This window comes from Ranitomeya variabilis, chromosome 2, assembly GCF_051348905.1.
Source record: "Ranitomeya variabilis isolate aRanVar5 chromosome 2, aRanVar5.hap1, whole genome shotgun sequence".
In the NCBI taxonomy this organism is placed as follows: domain Eukaryota; kingdom Metazoa; phylum Chordata; class Amphibia; order Anura; family Dendrobatidae; genus Ranitomeya; species Ranitomeya variabilis.
In genome coordinates, this window is record NC_135233.1 from 407,438,385 (window position 1) to 407,462,188 (window position 23,804).

General features: G+C 46.8%; 1 protein-coding gene across 1 annotated transcript in view; it reads right to left on the reverse strand.

Annotated features, from left to right (window-relative positions):
• Positions 1-17,619: 17,619 nt before the first annotated feature.
• The window catches only part of DIAPH2 (diaphanous related formin 2), a 1,729,654-nt gene continuing 1,723,469 nt past the window's right edge, over positions 17,620-23,804 (reverse strand). Inside the window, exon 28 of the mRNA XM_077286525.1 lies at positions 17,620-22,368. Coding sequence (XP_077142640.1) covers positions 22,304-22,368 — 65 coding nt within the window. The 3' untranslated portion in view covers positions 17,620-22,303. The remainder of the gene's footprint in view (positions 22,369-23,804) is intronic.

The following is a 23,804-nucleotide window of genomic DNA, read 5'->3' on the forward strand; positions in this document are numbered from 1 at the left end:
GCAACACTTGTCACAGCGACGGAGGAGGCGCGTCCGCTAATGTCTGCTGTGGATTTCTGGGAGATGATGCTCTGCGCATCACACAGCGCGGAAATATGTGCGCAGCATCGTAAATGTGACGGGGGACAGAAATGTGTGTGGAGCTTCACAAACGTGACGGGGGATGGAAACATGTACACTGCCATGATGGAATATGAAATTTTGGTTTAACATGGACGCGTTTCAGAATCTCTCCGACTCCGTTTTCAGGATAGTGCAGATTTGTGGTTGTCCTGAAGGAGTCTCTGAAATGCGTTAATCTTAAACCAACATTTCATATTCCATCGTGGCTCATAAGTGACGCAGCAGCACAGGATACTCTCATTACCCGTGGCGCAGGATACTACCTTTGTGGTATCTCAGTACCCGTTCTACTGCTGCTGAATAAGACAGTTGTGGTGTGGCAGTAGATTTGTTGCAGTGTGTCAGGATTAGTTTGGACGCTGTGAGTTCGGAGATGTAGTACATACCATTGTATACCGACGACTCATATATGTGCTGTGCTGCCATCTACTGGCCAATGTGTATATGAAAGTTATGTGATTATTCTCCTCACAACAAGCTGCCATAGAAACGGCTGGGAGGAGCCTCCAACTCAGGGCTCACACACTTCCTGAGGTAACTTCCAGTTCTGGGCAGTTCAAGCTGCCTGAGGAGTCAGACACTACTGCTCCCAGCATAGTTTCCATGCCAGTCCACGCTGAGGAGGTAGACACTACTGCTCCCAGCATAGTTTCCATGCCAGTCCATGCTGAGGAGGCAGACACTACTGCTCCCAGCATAGTTTCCATGCCAGTCCACGCTGAGGAGGCAGACACTACTGCTCCCAGCATAGTTTCCATGCCAGTCCACGCTGAGGGGACATCTTCCTCCTCATCTCCACAAAGGAGTGAAGCCTCCTCCAGTCAGGAGAGATATAATGCTGCACATGTGCTCTCCTCCATGCTGGTCATCCGGTTTGATTCTAGTCAGGGCCACATCTACATGGCTGTCACACCACTAAGGGACTACAACACCACCGCGCCATGAAGAAGGCTTTTAACTCCACATGGTAAAGGGGACTCTGAACTCCCTTCCAAGCCAGCTGGACCCTGCCTGCCCTGTGATCTGGTGCCCTGGACTGTGCCTGCCTGTGTCCTCGTTCCTTACTGCACCATTCACCATCTTCCATCTACACACCAGGAGCCTTGGGGATATACTTTGCCTGTGGGAAGTTATACCATCTTGCTGCCATAACATCACCCCAGAGGACCCCTTAAAGCAGCATCGGTCCCCACTGACCGAATACCACAGGTGGCGTCACGAACATAAATTTTATTCAATTTTCCTATTACAGGACCACGGACCAGGTCGCCACCGTGACATCCCCCTGTGAACACCGGTACTGGGTACCCCACGGCCCTGGCGGGCGACTCAAGTGATGCCTCCGTTTTTTTATCCGCTACTGACAATTGTTGTGGACATAAGGGAAGTGTTGAGGGGTCCAGTGACACACTTCAGCTACCGTGACATCATTATCTGATGTCAGTGGGACTACATGTCCCAGCTGGCCCTTCTGCAACATCTGGTGCGTCCCCAAAGGCCCACCACACCATTACCTGTGGTGCAGGATACTCCCATTACCCGTGCCGTATCTCAATACTGTTCCTTAGAAGCTGCAGCAGTTGGAATCTTTACTATTTTAGTGCTTGTGTCCTACACGACCCTACAAAGTGAGCAAAGCTACCTATTTATTCTGTGTTACCATTTGGATATTACCCTATTGCACTTTTGCATTTTTTGAATAGTGGAAAGATGTGAGCCTCAGAATGATGGCTCAGTTGTTAGCGCTGTATGGTGGCTCAGTGGCTAGTACTGTTTCTTTGCAGCACTGGGATCCTGAGTTTAAATCCCACCAAGGATAACAACTGCAAGGAGGTATGTTCTTCCCCTGTTTGCGTGGGTTTCCTTCAGGTTTTCCAGTTTCCTCCCACATTACTAAGACTGATGGGGAATGTAGATTGTGAGACGCAATGGGGACAGCGATTAATGTAAAGCACTGCAAAATAAATGTAGCTATGTAAGTGAGTAAAATAAATAACTACTATAAGTATAATACATTAGGGATAGTGGTGTCACTGTGTCTAGTATGATAAATCGGGGATAGTGGTGGCACCGTGTCTAGCATGATACATCGGGGATAGTGGTGCCACCGTGTCTAGTATGATACATCGGGGATAGTGGTGGCACCGTGTCTAGTATGATACATCGGGGATAGTGGTGGCACCGTATCTAGCATGATACATCGGGGATAGTGGTGGCACTGTGTCTAGCATGATACATCGGGGATAGTGGTGGCACCGTATCTAGCATGATACATCGGGGATAGTGGTGGCACTGTGTCTAGCATGATACATCGGGGATAGTGGTGGCACCGTGTCTAGCATGATACATCGGGGATAGTGGTGGCACCGTGTCTAGCATGATACATCGGGGATAGTGGTGGCACCGTGTTTAGTATGATACATCGGGGATAGTGGTGGCACTGTGTCTAGTATGATACATCGGGGATGGTGGTGGCACCATGTCTATTATGATATATCGGGGATAGTGGTGGCACCGTGTCTAGCATGATACATCGGGTATAGTGGTGGCACCTGTTGTGAACTCTATTTTTGGGCTCCCTCTAGTGGTCACAAGCGGTACTGTGTAGTGTTGTCTTTCTGCAGGTTGGCAGCATCAGCTGGTTCGTTATCCTTGGTTGGTTTCCTATTTAGCTCACCTGGATACTCAGTTCCTTGCCTGCTCTCAATGTATTCAGTGCTCTTCAGATTCCTTGTGACTACCTTGCTCCCAGTCTCTCCAAGACAAGCTAAGTTTTTGTTTGTTTATTTTTTGATTATCAGCATTCATCATGTTTCTTGTCCAGCTTGCTAAAATGTGATTTCCTCGCTTGCTGGTTGCTCTAGGGGACTGAGTTTCTCCCCCCACACCGTTAGTTGGTGCGGGGGTTCTTGAAATCTCAGTGTGGATATTTTGTAAGGGTTTTTTACTGACCGCACAGACCCCTTTTCTATTTTCTGCTATCTAGTATTAGTGGGCCTCATTTGCTGAATCTGCTTTCACCCCTGTGTATGTGCCTTCCTCTTACCTCACCGTTATTATTTGTTGGGGGCTTCTATATCTTTGGGGATTATTTCTCTGGAGGCAAGTGAGGTCTTTCTTTCTCTCTAGGGGTAGTTAGTTCCTCAGGCTGGCTCGAGACGTCTAGGATTTTAGACACGTTCACCGGCTACCTTTAGTGTGTTGGATAGGTTCAGATTTGCGGTCAGTCCAGTTTGCCACCTCTCTAGAGCTTGTCCTATGTTTTGTTACTTAGCTGGAGTATTTTGTGATCCTCAACCACTAAGGATCATAACAGGCACCGTGTCTAGTATGATACATCGGGGATAGTGGTGGCACCGTGTCTAGTATGATACATCTGGGATGGTGGTGGCACCGTGTCTAGTATGATACATCTGGGATGGTGGTGGCTCCGTGTCTAGTATGATACATTGGGGATGGTGGTGGCACCGTGTCTAGCATGATACATCGGGGATAGTGGTGCCACCGTGTCTAGTATGATACATCGGGGATAGTGGTGGCACCGTGTCTAGTATGATACATCGGGGATAGTGGTGGCACCGTATCTAGCATGATACATCGGGGATAGTGGTGGCACTGTGTCTAGCATGATACATCGGGGATAGTGGTGGCACCATGTCTAGCATGATACATCGGGGATAGTGGTGCCACCGTGTCTAGTATGATACATCGGGGATAGTGGTGGCACTGTGTCTAGCATGATACATCGGGGATAGTGGTGGCACCGTGTCTAGCATGATACATCGGGGATAGTGGTGGCACCGTGTTTAGTATGATACATCGGGGATAGTGGTGGCACCGTGTTTAGTATGATACATCGGGGATAGTGGTGGCACTGTGTCTAGTATGATACATCTGGGATAGTGAAGGCACTGTGTCTAGTATCATACATCGGGGATAGTGGAGGCACTGTGGTATGATATGGACTAATAACTGGAATTGATAATTTCAGGAGACTTTTGGTACTGAAGAGACCCCGACCTGTGAGCGTTGATGGAGAATCTGTCTGCGCTGACTCATCCTATTCCTTTTCACCCTGCAGACGTTCTCATCCTACAAATGAGCGTTGTGATTAATCGACACCTCCCAAGTTTCCCCGATTCCCCTTATTCCAGCGTTTACCAGTTGGATCGTCAGATTCCTTTTTTACTACTGTCGTATATATAGGTCTTCAATACTTTGTGAATGATGATTCCGACTGTGGAGGATGGGGGTGATCACTGAGGAGGAGAACCCACCGTTTCTTGCGTTCTGAAATTCAAACACTTCTCCAAAATTAAGATACATTTTTCAGACCCCGGCTGTAGTGTATGGTTTTTATGGTGCTGTTTGTACTCCCTGACACCCCAGGATTCATCATTGTGATAGCTGGAGGTTGTTGACACATTTTCCCAATTGTCAGGTGCATATAGCCGTGTCAGATGATGGAGATATATATTGATATAGTATATGAGCGCCTTTCGGTGAAGGTGGTAGCACCTGTACAGGGGGTCCGCGCAGATGCTGGTGCCAGGGTCCTGATGATAAGATGACCCACAGACCAAGCCTGATGATGAGTGAAGGCGACATTTTACCTAATCTGTAAATGTAAAGGTCGTCATTATCATTATCTCGCTGATCCCGGAGCCGCCAAGCAATGGTCGTTGTGTAAGCGCAGATATATCCGGGAGCTGTAAAACATTTACTTCATTGGACGAGTCATATATAGTGTAATATATGCCATCAGTCCCCTCCGTCTGCTCATCATCATCCTCAGAGACGGACTACAACATGGATGGTAAAATACAGCAACATAGTAACAGAAGAGCAGCTGGGAGACATATGGAAAATGCCGGCAGAACCAGGACCCACCATGTGTACAGAGGAGGCGCTGTGACCCACCCTCATACTGCTTATCAGCTGATCTATTGATATTTTAGTTCTGGAATCTTTCTTATTCTTTTTGGCTGGCACTACAGAGACTGTTTTCTCCGTCTATTGATAAGAGACAGCTATATGTAACACTGGAGAGGCCTCTCTTCTAGAAGGAAGAAAGCCACCTATTGCTGGCATTACAGAGGCAATTGTTGTCTTTTCAGAGAAGAATGAGCAGAGATTTTGGCAATTAGATGCAAGTTATTTCGATTAGCCCCTCCCACTGGACTCCTCAGCACGGCACCAGCAGGGATTCCAAAAATATCATACAAGTTAGACTTTTCCTACAATCTGCTCCGCTCCTCCTGCTCTACAACATTTAGCCACAGATCTGACTCCACGTACAACATGGCTGTGTATGTGATACGGAGGCTGCAATGTTTCCCATGGGAGGAGTCCTAAACATTCTGGACAGTGATAAATTCATTACGTGCTCCTTCTAATAGCAATTTCAGGATCTGACAATCCCATGGCGGTGACTGAGTGGCATGTAATCCTCTGCTGGGTGGAGACCGGCGAGCAGATGGGGCGCGTTCTTTGTGTTCTCACACTGCTCGGAAATGGGAGTTTACAGCAGAAGTGTGCCAGATGGCACCTCCTGATGGCCTCCGTGACTCCTACAGCCCTCTGTGACTTTAACCAGCATATACACCATGTACAGGCCTCTATGCCTCCTAATACAGGCCTCGGCGCTTACTGCAGACCTCCCTGTCTTCCACACGCCTTTGTACCCTCTTCTGAAGACCTCCCCGCCTTCCACCGGCCTCTGCACCCTCTTCTGAAGACCTCCCCGCCTTCCACAGGCCACACCGCTTACTGCAGACCTCCCTGTCTTCCACAGGCCTTCGTGCCCTCTTCAGAAGACCTACCTGCATTCTACAGGCCTCTGCGCCATCTTCTGAAGACCTCCCCGCCTTCACTGGCCTCTGCACCCTTTTCTGAAGACCTACCCACATTCTACAGGCCTCTGCGCCCTCTTCTGAAGACCTCCCTGCCTTCCACAGGCCTCTGCGCCCTCTTCTGAAGACCTCCCCGCCTTCCACAGGCCTCTGTGCCATCTTCTGAAGACCTCCCCACCTTCCACAGGCCTCTGCACCCTCTTCTGAAGACCTCCCCGCCTTCCACAAGCCTCTGTGCCCTCTTCTGAAGACCTCCCCGCCTTCCACTGGCCTCTACACCCTCTTTTGAAGACCTCCCTACCTTCTACAGGCCTTTACGCTCTCTTCTGAAGACCACCCCACCTTCCACAGGCCTTCGTGCCCTCTTCTGAAGACCTCCCTGCCTTCCACAGGCCTCTGCGCCCTCTTCCAAAGATCTCCCCGCCTTCCACAGGCCTCTGCGCACTCTTCTAAAGATCTCCCCGCCTTCCACAGGCCTCTACACCTCCTTTTGAAGTCCTCTGTGCCTCTTCCTGAAGGCCTTTGCGCTTTTCTTGACCATGTGCTTTAAATCGTGGTGTAATGTTGCCCGTATGGATGATCCGTTATTGTCATTCTGTAACAAGGTGGCCCGGAGCGGTAGTCCCAGCCGAGTCAACTAAGCCACAGTCAGTACACACCCCGGGACCTTGCACATGAAATAATAAGGACGGATGCAACCCAAGGGGATTTACTGCTCCTCGGTCACTGCAGTCCAGGCAATCAAGATCCAGAAGAACAGTTATGATCCAACAGGGAAATTATTTATTTGTAAACAAACGAGGTAGAAAAGGGTAGGAATAGTAGTTGCAGTAAATCCAATAAAAGTTCCTGCTCTGTCCCTGTTGCTAATCACTGCAGTGTCAGCAGCAGCCACAGCAGCGGTCACCGTTCACAAGCAAAGGTAGTGAAACTTCACTCGTGCCAATCTGGAGGCTTGTAGTCCCTTCGGCGAGCACCATACAGTCCTGTGCCCATCTCAGCCACAGTGACCGAGAGAGGAGAAAGTCCATACACCAGAATCTGGATGCTTAAAGTCCCTTCGGCGGAGCACCATACAGTCCTGTGCCCACTTCACTGCCCGTGAGTCCAGGGCAGCAGTTCTGGTCCCAGATGGGGGGCTCTTTCTGTCCCAGACACAATGTAGGGGCCCCTTATACAGTGGGATAGTTCACCATAATGCACAATGGTAATGGCCCCCTGACCTCTTGGACCCCTGGGCGGCTGCATAGGTTGCACTAATGATATGGCTGGTCCAAATAACGAAAGCAATTGTTACCATCCACCTCTCGTGTCTCCCCTTTTTCCTCATAGATTGTAGCTTGCGAGCAGGGCCCTCATTCCTCCTGGTATCTGTTTTGAACTGTGATTTCTGTTATTCTGTAATGTCTATTGTCTGTACAAGTCCCCTCTATAATTTGTAAAGCGCTGCGGAATATGTTGGCGCCATATAAATAAAATTATTATTATTATGTCTGGCCATGCCTGGAAACACGGATACAACCTCTAGCACACGGCATAATGAACCATATAGACGGCCCATGGAAGACATTCATGGCCACCAGCTCAGCAGCCTTGATGCGCAACAAGCTCTGGTCTGGAAGGAAGCAAATGTATCGCTCCTCCGGAAGGAAGCACAATGTCTCTGCATTAATGACGTCTCTGCTCCAGAAGGGAGAGAAGTCTCTATGTTATAGATCTGTGTCCTCCAGACTGGGCGATCTGTTCTGTGGTGCCGTCTCCAGACATCCCTCATCCAGAAGGAAGGAGCCGTCTCTTCTGGGTCTTCTTTATCCGCACTTCATCTGACTCCCCGACATCTTCCTGACTCATAAGATCACTTTTTTGCATAACTTTTTTAACCCCTTTTTGAAATGACCCCAATAAACAGAGAAATTATAGGGAACAAAGGCCCCCAATTCGTTTCCTCCTTGCACCCATCCTTTCTGTTGGCCGCCATGTCCGATCCCCCACAGTCACCATCGTGCTGATTTTGCACCAATTATCCGTCATTACTATTTCAGAGCCCAAGTAGGACAGAGACCATCCTGAGATCTGTGGAAGGTGGACAGAAACCTCTGGGGAGTTGTACCTGTGCCCCCGAATGTCACCCGTGTTCTGGGAAAAGGAAATGTGATCTCTTTATATGATGTGTTCTCAGCCTAAAGATTTTACAGGATCCTCAAATGTCGGGGTCTAAGGTCAAAGGTGTGAAGACATGAAGTGACCCATAATTATGTAACCATAGTAACAAGGTAGATGTTGTCATGGTTATGTGTGTCTCTCAGTTATACCTGGCGTGGGAAGGGATGCTGGTTGTCCGAACACGTGCCGAAGGGAATAAAGGAGTCACCTTGCATTATATTCTGATGCTGTTGGGTCTCGAGGTGTGATCCTGAGATTTAGGGTACCTGGGGGTGTTACGAAGTCCTGGGGTGTGGGGTCCCAGAATGTGAGATCCTGTGTGTGTTGTGGGGCCCTGGGATGAGGTGATCAGCAGGTCATTTGATGTGGGATCCGAGTACACTCATTGGTGCCTGTTGTAGAGAAAAATTAAAATCCATAAGGACCTCTAAAGAGAGGGGGACATATCCCCCTCACATTAAACATATGGGACTAATTATAACTAAGGAAACTAAAGCAAGGGAAGTAAGAGAGAGATCTGACACTGCCTTCTATGTTGAAGTAGCGACCCCCTGCAGTGACTAGGTAATTACAGCAGGGAAATTTTCTGGGAATGAGACAAGTCTGAGATTCATTTATATAGAGGAGGAGAACTGCCTTCCCACGCATAAGCTTCTGCTGATCAAAGCATCTTTCATAGACTTTGAAGCCAATGGTCAGGGATGAATATTCAGGTTTGCATTGATCTGATAATTACGGGAGATATATTTTTGACATCCTAGCGCAGGGACAAACAGAACGCTTTCACTTACATTACCAAAAGGCCGGAAGAGCCCCTCCAACTTAATAAAGGTCTTATAGATGATGCGATCCAGGTCATGTTTGATTCCTATCTAAAGGTAAAATCATGATAAGAAATATCTAGCACCTGGGACCTTCAGGGGCGAAGATATTTTGTAAGATGGGCATCTTATACAATTCTACAGTGGCATGTAAAAGTTTGGGAACCACTGGTGAAAGTTGTTGTTATTGCGAAAAGTTGAGCAAGTTGAAGATGAAACATCTCTAAAAGGCCTAAAGTTACAGATGACTAATTTCCTTTGTATTTTAAGAAAAAAAGTATTTTTTTTTTTCATTTTAAAAATTACAAACTGGAAAGTGGCCAAATGCAAAAGTTTGGGCACCCTTGGAGATGTGTGTGCTCAGATAACTTTGACCAAGGTTTCAGACCTTAATTAGCCTGTTAGGGTTATGGCTTGTTCCCAATCATCGTTAGGAAAGACCAGGTGATGTAAATTTCTTGCTTTTTAAAAACCCAGCCTCCTCTAACCTTGTGCCAAAAAAAAGCAGCCATGGGATCTTCTAAGCAGCTGCTTAGCAGTCTGAAAATGAAAATGGTGGAAGCCACAAAGCAGGAGAAGGCTATAAGGAGATAGCAAAGCATTTTCAAGTTGCCCTTTCCTCAGTTCAAAATGTAATTAAGAAATGGCAGTTACCAGGAACAGTGGAGGTGAACATAAGGTCTGGAAGAACAAGCAAAATTTCAGTAAGAACTACTTGTATGATTGCTAGAGACACAAATCAGAACCCATGCTTGACTACAAATAGAACTTTAGAAAGTTTTAGCAGACTCTGGAGTTGTGGTACATTGTTCTACTATTCAGATACATCTGCAGAAATATGGCCTACATGAAAGAGTCATCAGAATAAAACCTCTCCTGCGTCCTCATCATAAACTTCAGCATCATAAGTGAGCAAAAGAGCATCTAAAAAGCCTGGTGCATTTTGCAAACAAGTTCTGTGGACCGATGAGGATAAAATAAAACTCTTTGGCAATATATATATATATATATATATATATATATATATATATATATATATATATATACTAGATTGTGGCCCGATTCTAACGCATCGGGTATTCTAGAATATGCATGTCCCCGTAGTATATGGACAATGATGAATCCAGAATTCGCGGCAGACTGTGCCCGTCGCTGATTGGTCGAGGCAACCTTTATGACATCATCGTCGCCATGGCAACCATTATGACATCTACGTCGATACTGTGCCCGTCGCTGATTGGTCGAGGCGAATTCGCGGCAGACTGTGCCCGTCGCTGATTGGTCGAGGCAACCTTTATGACATCATCGTCGCCATGCTGTGCCCGTCGCTGATTGGTCGAGGCCTGGCGGCCTCGACCAATCAGAGACGCGGGATTTCCAGGACAGACAGACAGACGGAAAATCCCTTAGACAATTATATATATAGATATATATATATATATATATATATATATATATATATATATTCCATGAATTGGAATTGGTTCCCTAATAACCGGTCTAGTAGTGGAAGCAGCCGCAGCCTCATCATTTACTCGTCAGTCAATTGCGTAATTGCCCTGACGATTGGAGGCAGCGGAGTTGCGTTCCCTGACAAACTGGTGGAATTTGGGTGATTTCTCCAGTGTCATGTGACCAGCACTAGTCCACCAGAGCAGATGGGTAACCACCTCTCATACTCCATGGCAGGCGTGTGACCACCTTTAGTCCTCCAGAGCAAGGGAATGACCACCTCTAGTACTCCAGGGCAGGCGGGTGACCACCACTAGTCTGCCAGGATAGGTATGTGACCACCTCTTGTCTGCCAGGGAAGGTGTGTGACCACCTCTAGTCCTCCAGGGCAGGTGGGTAACCACCTCTAGTTTGCCAGGGCAGGTGGGTGGCCACCTCACTTTTATCACTTGTTTCTTACATTGGGGACGTGGGAATAACCTGTTGTTTAGCAGGCGCAGGACTGCTGAGGTTTAGGGGGCATTATGGTCACATATTAGACCATCTGGTTGTCCTGCCAGGTTTGAACAAGTTTTTCCTAATGAGGTTATGCTGTCAATAGAAGCTGGGAGCCAAGAGTCAGGAGCATGGCTCCACACTCTCCTCTATAGGCACCCGTACACATTGGATACATTTCTGATATATACACACGTGGTCAAAACTGTTGGTAGCCCTTGTTTAATGACAGAAAAATCCACAATGGTCACAGAAATAATTTGATTCTGACAAAAGTAATAATAAATAAAAGATCTATGAAAATGAACAAATGAAAGTCAGACATTTCTTTTCAGCCATGCTTCCACAGAATTTAACAAAAAATAAACCTTATGAAATCGGCCTGGACAGAAATGATGGGACCTTAACTTAATATTTTGTTGCACAACCATTTGATGCAATCACTGCAATCAGACGATTCCTGTAACTGTCAATGAGACTTTTGCGCCTCTCGACAGGTATTTTGGCCGCTCCTCAAGAGCAAACTGCTCCAGTTGTCTTGTGTTTGAAGGCTGCCTTCTCCAGACGGCAGGTTTCAGCTCTTTCCTAAGATGCTTACTAGGATTTAGGTCAGGGCTCATAGAAGGCCACTTCAGAATAGTCCAATGTTTCCCTCTTAGCCATTCTTGAGTGTCTTTAGCTGTGTGTTTTGGGTCATTATCCTGTTGTCAGACACATGACCTGCAACTGAGACCAAGCTTTCTGACAGTGGGCAGCACATTTCTCTCTAGAATCCCTTGATAGTCTTGAAATTTCATTGTACCCTGCACAAATTCTAGACATCGTGTGCCAGATGCAGCAAAGCAGCCCCAGAACATAACAGAGCCTCCTCCATGTTTCACAGTAGGGACAGTGTTGTTCTCTTGATATTCTTCATTTTTCCGTCTGTGAACATAGAGCTGATGTGCCTTGTCAAAAAGTTCAATTTTTTTCTCATCTGTCCATAAGACATTCTCCCAGAAGCTTTGTGGCTTGTCAACATGTAGTTTGGCAAATTCCAGTCTGGCTTCTTTATGATTTTTTTCCTACAATGGTGTCCTCCTTGGTCGTCTCCCATGAAGTCCACTTTCGCTCATACAACGACAGACGGTGCGATCTGACACTGATGTTCCTTGAGCTTGAAGTTCACGTTTAATCTGTTTAGAAGATTTTCTGGGCTCTTTTGTTACCATTCGTATTATCCGTCTCTTTGATTTGCCATCAGTTTTCCTCCTGTGACCACGTCCAGGGAGATCAGCTACAGTCCATAGATCTTACATTTCTGGATAATATGTGCAGCTGTAGTCACAGGAACATCAAGCTCCTTGGAGATGGTCTTATAACTTTTACCTGTAACATGTTTGTCTATGATTTTCTTTGTAATCTCCTGAGACAACTCCTTGGCTTTCTCTGGTCCATGTTGAGTGTGATACACACCGTGTCACCAAACAGCACAGTGAGTATCTGTAGCCCTATATACAGGCCACTCACTGATTCCAGGATTGTAGACCCCTGTGATGATAGTTAGTGGACACACCGCGATTTATCATGTCCCTTTTGTCACATTATTTTCAGGGGTACCATCATTGCTGTCCAGGCCTATTTCATGAGTTTTATTTTTAAAAATTCTGTGGAAGCATGGTGGAAAAGCAATGTCTGATTTTCATTTGGCCATTTTCATAGATCTTTTATTTATTATTACTGTAGCGGAAGTTTAGACAAAGTATCTGAAGACAGTCGATCTAGGAATGAAGAAATGGGGCGGCTGCTCCAGCCAACATGGAGTCTGGAATGAAGAATTAGTCCTTTCTCGAGGAGAGACTATTGGGCTGGGGGAACACAGCTTTTTGTGGAGGTTTTATAACTGAGGGGAAAATCCTCAAAACTTAAAACTTCTCAAAAACTTGAAGTTTCTGCTCCAATAATTCATCAAAAAGGTTCTGTGTGCACAGGGTCCAGGGATTCATGTCAGGAGGTGTTCATAAACCATGAGTTCCTCGCACTGGAACCTCTTCAGAGAAATGCTCCTTTTTTGGGGAATTTTAGGAGAAGTTTTTTTTCAGAGTTTCCTGGAGAAGTTTTGAAGATTTTTTTTCCTTTGTATCTTATCCTTGTTTGCAGCCATTTCGACTAGTCATCGCCTGGTTTGGAAAGGTTTACTTCCGGATCTGCTTTAAACAAGCGACACAGACTTTGTTTTTCCAAAGCTTTTTTCAAAATCTCTTCAGGAAAAAACAAGCTCCAAAAACTGCTCATGGGAACAGCGGATTTCCCATAGAAATGAATTAGAAAAGTTTTTTCAGAGTTTTTGAAGCAGTTTCTGTCAAGGATTTTGGAGAGGATTTACACAAGGAAGCTCATAAAAAAAACTTGTGTGAACATAGCCTTGGAGTATGTGTGCACGTTTCTTGAAGAGTTTTTTGGCTTGAGTCTGCTGTAAAACATTAGGGCCTGAAAAGTCACTAAAATAATTTAAAAAAATCTTCCTATGCGTTTCTATGTTTCTATTGTAAACCACTTTGCCGTCCATTTGTTCAGTCTTTAGAGAGTTTTTTTCTGATTTCATAAAGAAGGTGCTGGTCAGTCTGCTGAAGTGGATCCTGATGGAAAATGTTAAAAAACATTTCACAGCAAACATAGGCAAAAACGATTGAAAACTTCTTCAGAGCCACTTCAGGAAATGATGAACTTCCCAGAGGAGCATTTCCTGCTGTTTTTTTGATCATCCCCATTAACTCCATGTGAACGTGGCCTTAGGCCTCGAGAACGCTGGCCGCTGTAGGATACAAGCCCCAGTCATGGCCGGTCATTTTTTCATTTCTGACCCGTTTCTCTTGGGCTTATTTCACGAGTATAAAGAACATCTCCGTTTTCAGATCGTTGGTCATTTTCCATTCACACGAGGATACAATGCTGTGAGTCGCCCGCCTGGGCAGTGGGGTACTCGGTACTGGGTCCGGTCGCACTTACAGGTGATGTCACGGTGACCGGGTCCGGTCGCACTTACAGGGGATGTCACGGTGGCTGCGACCCAGTCCGTAGCCCTGGGCACTCAATCAAAGGTGAAATCTTTTAAAGGGTTTTGTATTAAAGTTTGTGTTCGTGACGCCACCTGTGGTACTCGGTCAGAGGGGGACTGGGGCTGCTTAAAGGGGTCCTCTGGGGTGATGTTGTTGCAGCAAGATGGTGACGCTTCCCACAGGTGAAGCGGGGTCCCCAGGGCTCTCAAGGTGTATGGGCAAGGCTGGTGTATGCCGGCAAATAAATGGAGGACACAAAGTTGTAAAGTCTTTATCTGGTTTACTAGTGGTAGCAGTCCACAGTCCAGGGTACCAGGAACAAGTGATGGTATGGCCCGGCTGGCCTGGAGGCAATAGTGAATCCCTCTCCCAAGTGAGGTCCGTAAGGCTTCCTACTCACGCTAGTATGCGAGGTCCCTGCTGCCTGTGGCTGCTGGCAAAGTCCTCTCTCTCTCCAGTCCTGGGACAGTTACCTGTATGGTGGCAGTGTGAGCTGATTTATAGCGTCTCTTCAGGTGTGGTGTGGGAAAAATCACATAGTTTTATTCCCTCCGGTTCTGCCATGTGTCCTGGAATAGGCCAAAGCCTTGGGCTCCCGGTGCCCGGTTCCTGCGGTTCGGCTCTGAGGGTGCCTGGTCACAGCTCCCCTCTGAGCCCCTTTCCTTCTCCACTGTGCTCCTTTCTTCAGTAGCTCCACCACTTTCAGCCCCTCGGGTTCAATTCCTTCCCTGGAGCTGCAGCTCAGTCCTGGCTGCACGGCTCCGCTGTCTGCTCTCAGTTCCAGACTTCCTTCTCTCTCCTCTCCCTCCAACAGACTGTCTAACGCCTCCTCCAGGCCAGGATATATCTGAGGGAAGCTCCCCTGAATCCGGGTTCAGAGCTCCCCCTTCTGGCCTGTATTCAGAATGTGTTGTGTGTAGGTGCGTTACCTGGTAAAGGGAATCCTCCTTGCCTCCAAGCATGATATCACCCTCCCCGAAAGGAAGGCAACATCACTGTAACAACTGGTTACCTGGGGTGTTACAGTTGCTCTTCATTTTCCATTCACAGGAGGATACAATTTTGCTCTTCTAACCAGCAACGTCTCATTATCACTGTGTATGTGATAAATAGTGAAACGCAATGTAACCGCCAAGGATGGGTGGTCTCTTATCGTGGATGTACCATGGGGGGATGTAAGGGGTTTAGAAATCTCATTAATGGGTACATCTGAAATTCTATTAACTGTGACACCGCTGTAGACCCAGAGCCAAGGGCCCATTACAAGCCGCCCTTATGGGGCAGGGACAGTAAACCCAAAGTCTCCCAAACATTGAATGTGAGAATCTGAGATCTTGCGGGAATCAGTGACCTGCCGGTGGCGATTTGCAGATCTTTCTACTCTCTTTACCCATTGCTGAGCTATGGGGGAAGCTTTCTGCTACGGGAAGCCTCCTGATCTGGGACCGGTCTGATCTCTTCAATACATCCATCGTCTAGAAATATCAGACCCATTAAGGGGAAAAAATAAAGCTAATTATTGGGGCTTTTTTCCTTTTTGGAAGAAGCTATAACGCATGATGGATGCTCCACGTGGGTTCAGTTTTCAGTAAATGATTTGGCACATGTGCGTTTGGTTTGGCCCCATCAGAAGAGTAATGTGCTGATCGTGTCCAGGCTCCATCATGGTGGCTCCCACAGAAGCACAGAGCATTTCAGAAGAGGAATGATCTGATTGTGCAGGGGGCAGTAATGTGAGGAGGAAATGTAGATACAGGTCCTTCTCAAAAAATTAGCATATAGTGTTAAATTTCATTATTTACCATAATGTAATGATTACATTTAAACTTTCATATATTATAGATTCATTATCCACCAACTGAAATTTGTCAGGTCTTTTATTGTTTTAATACTGATGATTTTGGCATACAACTCCTGATAACCCAAAAAACCTGTCTCAATAAATTAGCATATCAAGAAAAGGTTCTCTAAACGACCTATTACCCTAATCTTCTGAATCAACTAATTAACTCTAAACACATGCAAAAGATACCTGAGGCTTTTAAAAACTCCCTGCCTGGTTCATTACTCAAAACCCCCATCATGGGTAAGACTAGCGACCTGACAGATGTCAAGAAGGCCATCATTGACACCCTCAAGCAAGAGGGTAAGACCCAGAAAGAAATTTCTCAACAAATAGGCTGTTCCCAGAGTGCTGTATCAAGGCACCTCAATGGTAAGTCTGTTGGAAGGAAAAAATGTGACAGAAAACGCTGTACAACGAGAAGAGGTGACCGGACCCTGAGGAAGATTGTGGAGAAGGACCGATTCCAGACCTTGGGGAACCTGAGGAAGCAGTGGACTGAGTCTGGTGTGGAAACATCCAGAGCCACCGTGCACAGGCGTGTGCAGGAAATGGGTTACAGGTGCCGCATTCCCCAGGTAAAGCCACTTTTGAACCATAAACAGCGGCAGAAGCGCCTGACCTGGGCTACAGAGAAGCAGCACTGGACTGTTGCTAAGTGGTCCCAAGTACTTTTTTCTGATGAAAGCAAATTTTGCATGTCATTCGGAAATCAAGGTGCCAGAGTCTGGAGGAAGACTGGGGAGAAGGAAATGCCAAAATGCCTGAAGTCCAGTGTCAAGTACCCACAGTCAGTGATGGTGTGGGGTGCCATGTCAGCTGCTGGTGTTGGTCCACTGTGTTTCATCAAGGGCAGGGTCAATGCAGCTAGCTATCAGGAGATTTTGGAGCACTTCATGCTTCCATCGGCTGAAATGCTTTATGGAGATGAAGATTTCATTTTTCAGCACGACCTGGCACCTGCTCACAGTGCCAAAACCACTGGTAAATGGTTTACTGACCATGGTATTACTGTGCTCAATTGGCCTGCCAACTCTCCTGACCAGAACCCCATAGAGAATCTGTGGGATATTGTGAAGAGAAAGTTGAGAGACGCAAGACCCAACACTCTGGATGAGCTTAAGGCCGCTATTGAAGCATCCTGGGCCTCCATAACATCTCAGCAGTGTCACAGGCTGATTGCCTCCATGCCACGCCGCATTGAAGCAGTCATTTCTGCCAAAGGATTCCCGACCAAGTATTGAGTGCATAACTGAACATTATTATTTGATGGGTTTTTTGTTTGTTATTAAAAAACACTTTTATTTGATTGGACGGGTGAAATATGCTAATTTATTGAGACAGGTTTTTTGGGTTATCAGGAGTTGTATGCCAAAATCATCAGTATTAAAACAATAAAAGACCTGACAAATTTCAGTTGGTGGATAATGAATCTATAATATATGAAAGTTTAATTGTAATCATTACATTATGGTAAATAATGAAATTTAACACTATATGCTAATTTTTTGAGAAGGACCTGTAGGTAAAAAATCGCAGACTGAAAGTTGCATAGCGGAAAGTGCAAGGTGACAGTAGCACAGAGTATTTTAGCAGAGGATGTAGAAATCTTGTAGGTGGCAGTGCCTTGTACTGATGTGGGGTCAGGTTATGTATCTGTGTAGACATATATATGCACAAGGATGAAGAAGACACCTAAAGTATTCACAATATTATATACTAGATATACGGGTTATAAATGTTTATGTATCCGTGTAGTAGTAGGAGGCAGTATGTGCACACGATGATATGAATGACAGCTGTTACTTTGCATAATCGTTTCTAGTAATTAATTTTATTTCTATGTACTTGGTTACATTTTCATGGTTTTTTTTTATAGCTACAAGAAGTTTTATTCCATTTATGAACAATCTAGAAAAATTCCAATGCTTTATGTATAGAAACCATCAACCTGTAAAATAAAGAGACAAAAACTGCTAAAAATTCCCTGAATACATCTGTGTATAAGCCATCATGGGGGCGGCCAGAATCCGCTGCTGGAGCCTTTGCATTTATACCATGGACCCACTGGATTTCACACTGTACGTTGTTCTTTGGCAGAATTGTCAGAAACTCTATAGCTGTCCCTCTGACAACACTTACTGGTCTGCTAGCTTCATTTTATTATCTGGGGCCTGGACCTCACACAAGTCTGTCCAATCGCTTTCCTTTTCTTATGACAACATTAAAATGATTTCTCTATTTTACAAGCCCAAGTGTGTTCAGTGCTTCCAGAATTGATGGACCGGTAGTGTTGTCATAGGGATGCAGACAGAAGCTCTTTTTGTCAGTCTGTACCTGGAATAAGAAATCCTATTTTTATAGATTTCCCCTTTATTAAATACATTAGCGTGTCCTAAGTATAGATCTGGTTGTCCCTCCAAGTTTCCCCGCAATAGGACCACATGGAGCAGAACATATAGAAAAGTAGTAATCCCTTAAGAGGAGCATAAAACAATGCTGCCAATAATATATATTAATTTTCCCAAAAAATGTAAGCGATAAAATGAGCGAAAAGTCTCTAAAAATCAGTAAAAAGCTGAATATTGTAAATGCAGAATTAGAAAATGGCAAGTATGAGAAGGCGCGGCCCGGCACCGCGGAGGTGGGCGCTCGCTTTGGTTGCCTACATTCGCTTGGTGGTCACTTTTAGTGCCCGCCAGTTGTTTTTTCTTCCATTCTCCCGCACTGAATAAAGGATCATTTAGGCACTTAATTAATTATGGTAATGGAGATTTTTCCAGAACCCGATTCCAAGAGCTGGGGATTCCAAATGTCCCCCAAGAAACTTTGTGGCCAGTCTGGTGGATCCCCGGCCCTACGATGCACACAGATCGTTCATTGGCTCCTTGTATACAGATATGTCTGGTGCCTCTGTGTTCTTATGTCGGGTACATCTGATGGACCTTCTGGGATATGGAGGAGGGTCTCTGTGTTGGGGGTCATCAATATATGCTGGAAGGTCCTATGTGCCACGCAGAATGATCTGGAAGCTTCTGGGATGTGTAGGAGGGTCTCTGTTGGGGGTCACCAATATATGCTGGGAGGTCCTATGTGCCACGCAAAATGATCTGGGAGCTTCTGGGATGCGGAGGAGGGTCTCTGTGTTGGGGGTCATCAATATATGCTGGGAGGTCCTATGTGCCACGCCGAATGATCTGGGAGCTTCTGGGATGCGGAGGAGGGTCTCTGTGTTGGGGGTCATCAATATATGCTGGGAGGTCCTATGTGCCACGCCGAATGATCTGGGAGCTTCTGGGATGCGGAGGAGGGTCTCTGTGTTGGGGGTCATCAATATATGCTGGGAGGTCCTATGTGCCACGCCGAATGATCTGGGAGCTTCTGGGATGCGGAGGAGGGTCTCTGTGTTGGGGGTCATCAATATATGCTGGGAGGTCCTATGTGCCACACAGAATGATCTGGGAGCTTCTGGGATGCGGAGGAGGGTCTCTGTGTTGGGGGTCATCCATATATGCTGGGAGGTCCTATGTGCCACACAGAATGATCTGGGAGCTTCTGGGATGCGGAGCAGGGTCTCTGTGTTGGGGGTCATCAATATATGCTGGGAGGTCCTATGTGCCACGCCGAATGATCTGGGAGCTTCTGGGATGCGGAGGAGGGTCTCTGTGTTGGGGGTCATCAATATATGCTGGGAGGTCCTATGTGCCACACAGAATGATCTGGGAGCTTCTGGGATGCGGAGGAGGGTCTCTGTGTTGGGGGTCATCAATATATGCTGGGAGGTCCTATGTGCCACGCAGAATGATCTGGAAGCTTCTGGGATGAGGAGGAGGGTCCCTGTGTTGGGGGTCATCAATATATGCTTGGAGGTCCTATGTGCCACACAGAATGATCCGTGAGCTGGCAGATGGTTTATTGGACCCCATAAGATGTGGCCCAGGGGATCTGGGATCCCTGGTGTTGTATGGACCTGAGCGGATGGTAGAAACCATGACATCTTCTGCCACCCGCTACTCCATGGTTCACGTCTCCTCTCACCCTACTACTCTATTACGTCTCAGGGGTTTGATGGTTCTGTAGGACTAGGCCTTTGTTAGCCCTTCATGGAGTCGTGCTATGGTTGTAACTGACCCCAGGTGGGCTCTCAGGTGTGTCTATGTACATAATGTATGTCAGGGGCAGACATATCATTGGTGTGAGCGCAGAGGGGCTCGGAGGTCTGGAGGCTACATCCACCTCCAAAACGGGAGGAAGTGAACATTATGGAGAGCTACTAATTTGCACAGGGGCCACATATGGTTTTTTTCACAGGGGCCCTATCTGTCTGTGTCTCCAGTGATATATACATTATTGTATACAGTCAATGAAACCTAAGACCTATGCTGTTAACTCTCTCCACTCCACGACCTTAACTCCTTTACCCCCTCTCCAAAGCAGAGTGATCGCTTAATGATTGGTGGGCTCTGACTGCTCGGGCCGTACTGGGCGGTAGAACATGGGATCTTTATCCCAGTGATGATGGCAGTGGGCTGAGTGCTACTATCCGGCCCCATAGAGAAGGAATGGAGACCCCATCTGTTGTGCACATAATGTGATAATAGTGCCATGTTCTGCTGATCAGGGCCGGTCGCAGGGGTCGGACCCCACAGGTCGTAGAAAATAGCGTGTGCACTACTGGTCAAATGGTGCTAAGGTAGGCTCCCACACCTTAATCCAAATAAAGAAAAAACCTAGCACTGACCCCACAGGTCAGCGCCTTATCCTGCATAGAGGTGACATCTTTTTTTTCCAGCAGAGCACCCCTCTAAGCCTAATGGTGTCATAAAGGGGATCATCAGCGGATACAGAAAGGGGGGCGAGCTATAAAGTATGGGGCACAAAGCTCCAATCCTGAGGATAGCAGGTCAATATCACATGGATGGGGGTCCGGTGCCCCCACCAATCACCGGTGTGCACCTCCCATGGTCTCAGACCTTCTTGTAGGATTCTCAAGACCCAACGATCTAAAAACACAGAAACTCTGGAAAGTGTTCACCCTGGACAGGTGAGGTCTCCGTGGGTCAACGGGGTGTTAGCATTACAGCCAGCGTTCCTCCCACACACAGTTTCTCAGCATTTTTTGTTTGTTTTTTTCTTTTAAACTTTTACTTTTTTTTCATTTTGAGGTTCTAAAGAGAAAAATAAAACAAAGAACAGACACAAGAATGCCTACATGAAAGCTGCTGTGTGGACTCTTCAAGAGTTTCCTGCAGACTTTAAGTGTCCCGTTACCTGGTTCTAGACCCACAGAATATAGATGGAGACCATGAAAAACCCACCACAGTGCGGTGTTCATTGATTCCCGGAGTTTAGCCTAGTTTTTGGTGTTTTATTCATGTTTTTCCATCACTTTTGCTGTGAATGATCTCTGGCCCGAGGCGCTAATGATGAATCACTGAGAAGTTGCTATTAGTGGCACGGCAGGATTATACAATGGTGTGAGCGAGGTGGGAGGACTCCGGTGTATGAGGCAGGAGGACTCTGGGGTACGAGGCGGGAGGACTCTGGGGTACGAGGCTGGGGGACTCTAGCATAAGAGGTGAGGGACTCTGGCGTAAGAGGTGGGGGGACTCTGGCGTAAGAGGCGGGGGGACTCGGAGGTACGAGGCGGGAGGACTGGCGTAAGAGGTGGGGGGACTCTGGCATAAGAGGTGCGGGGACTCTGGCGTAAGAGGTGGGGGGACTCTGGTGTACGAGGTGGGAGGACTCGGGGGCACGAGGCGTGAGGACTGGCGTAAGAGGCGGGGGGACTCTGGCGTAAGAGGTGGGAGGCCTCTGGCGTACGAGGCGGGAGGACTCGGGGGTACGAGGCGGGGGGACTCTGGCGTAAGAGGCGAGGGGACTCTGGCGTAAGAGGCGAGGGGACTCTGGCATAAGAGGTGGGGGGACTCTGGCGTACGAGGCGGGAGGACTGGCGTAAGAGGTGGGGGGACTCTGGCGTAAGAGGCGGGGGGAACTCTTGCATAAGAAGCGGGAGAACTCAGGCATATGAGGGGACTCACGTACGAGGTGAAGAGACTGCAGGGTACGAGGCGTGGGGACTCTGGCGTAAGAGCCAGGGGGACTCCAGGGTACGAGGCGGGATGACTTCGAGGTTCGAGGTGGATCGCTCCCCGCTTTGCCGTCGTCCCCGAAGCCTGGTCATAGTCACAAGTCTTCACTATACATAATAAATCTATAACGCTTTGTCTACAATATCTGCACTTCCTTCATGGCACAATAAGATGACAATAAAGTAACAATTCATCAGTAACACTGTTAACAAAAAGTTTTAGATTTTTGAAAGGACAAAATGCATCTCTGTCTGTCGGCGGCTCCTCCGATGTCGTCGTTTTTTTTGTTTCTTCTTCTTCTTCCCAGGCTGAGTTCTTTGCACGCTCAGCGATGCTCTTTTCTAATGGTGTAGGGAGCCGTGCCATATTGTGTGGTGCGCCTGGAGGCTCCTGTCGCCACCACCCTCCCCTGGTGCTGGGAGACTCATGTCGCCACCACCCTCCCCTGGTGCCGGGAGCGTGACCTTTCCAACGCAGGTACCCGATTTTCTGCAAGACAAAATAAAGCCACAGCGTCAGGAGACCGGAGGAACAGGGATCTTTTTCTTTTCTGCTTTGTCAAGCAGTGGTGAGAGTATTGGAGATGAATATGTAAACGGTTATCTGGAGGCAGAACGCGAGCGGGACGGGTTCAAGAGTTCTACAACCAGCATTACTGTAAATGAGCCTCGTGATCAGACAATCGGGGTGATAGAAGCGACGAGAATGTGTGAACACCGTCCCCTGGCAATCGCTGAATACTAAACAAATGCAAAGGCGACGTCCTCGTGTTCTGGGGGAATCTTGTATCTTTGTCTGAAGACGCTTTAATTACCTCGCGAACACAGAAGATGGCGAGAATACCGAGGAAGCGAGAAACTACAGGACTAGATAATGCCGCAGGGCGGGAGGCTTCAGCCATCACCTTTATTATGGGGGTCTCGCAGGAGGCCTCGATTCCTTCCTTCATGGTGACAAACCTCATGGCCGCCCACTGCCCGGATTTTACTGCCCCATCTCAGGGAATCATGGTGTAGTGGCAGAGACCCTGATTCCAGTGGTTTGACTTACTAGGCTGCTGGCTGTCATTTATTAAATTCATTTTTGTGGTGCAGACATAGCGGAGCTCTGAATGCTGAGCCCTGTATAACCCCACCCACACCACACTGTGCATAGGCAGAAAGCGACCAATTAGCAGTGTGAGCGGGGTTGGACTACAAGGCAGCAGATTTATTAGTCCTTTAGTGAAAATCTCCTGATAATAAAACTACAGCAAGCAGCCCAGTAAGTAGCACACATCTGAAATTGGGGTCTCTGCCCCGACATCAAGACAATATACAATTGACCATCAATTCATGGATGAGGCCGTGGCTGCTTCCAATACTAGGCCGATTATTAGGAAACACACAGGGACCGTATGGAATATTCACCACCAGTTCCAACACATGGAAAATATATATATATATATATATATATATATATATATATATATATATATATATATATATATATATATGTACTAGCTGTACTACCCGGCTTCGCCCGGGTTAATGACTGCTGTTAGCAAAATATAATGTGTTAACAAAAATTTATTCTGCACGCAAAAACCACAAAACAAATAGATAGAAATGTAATTATTAAAAGGCAAAAACTAAGCTAATAGAAGCATTTCACAACATATATTAGCTTTGTTATACTGAGAATGTCTTTGTTGCCTATATTAACCAATCAGAGCTCAGATTAATTAACTGTAGCAAAATAGAAGCTGAGCTGTGATTGGTTGCTATTGTCAGCCTGATAAATCCCCAGCCAACAGGAAGCCCACCCCCTGGCAGTATATATTAGCTCACACATACACATAATAGACAGGTCATGTGACTGACAGCTGCCGTATTTCCTATATGGTACATTTGTTGCTCTTGTAGTTTGTCAGCTTATTAAATCAG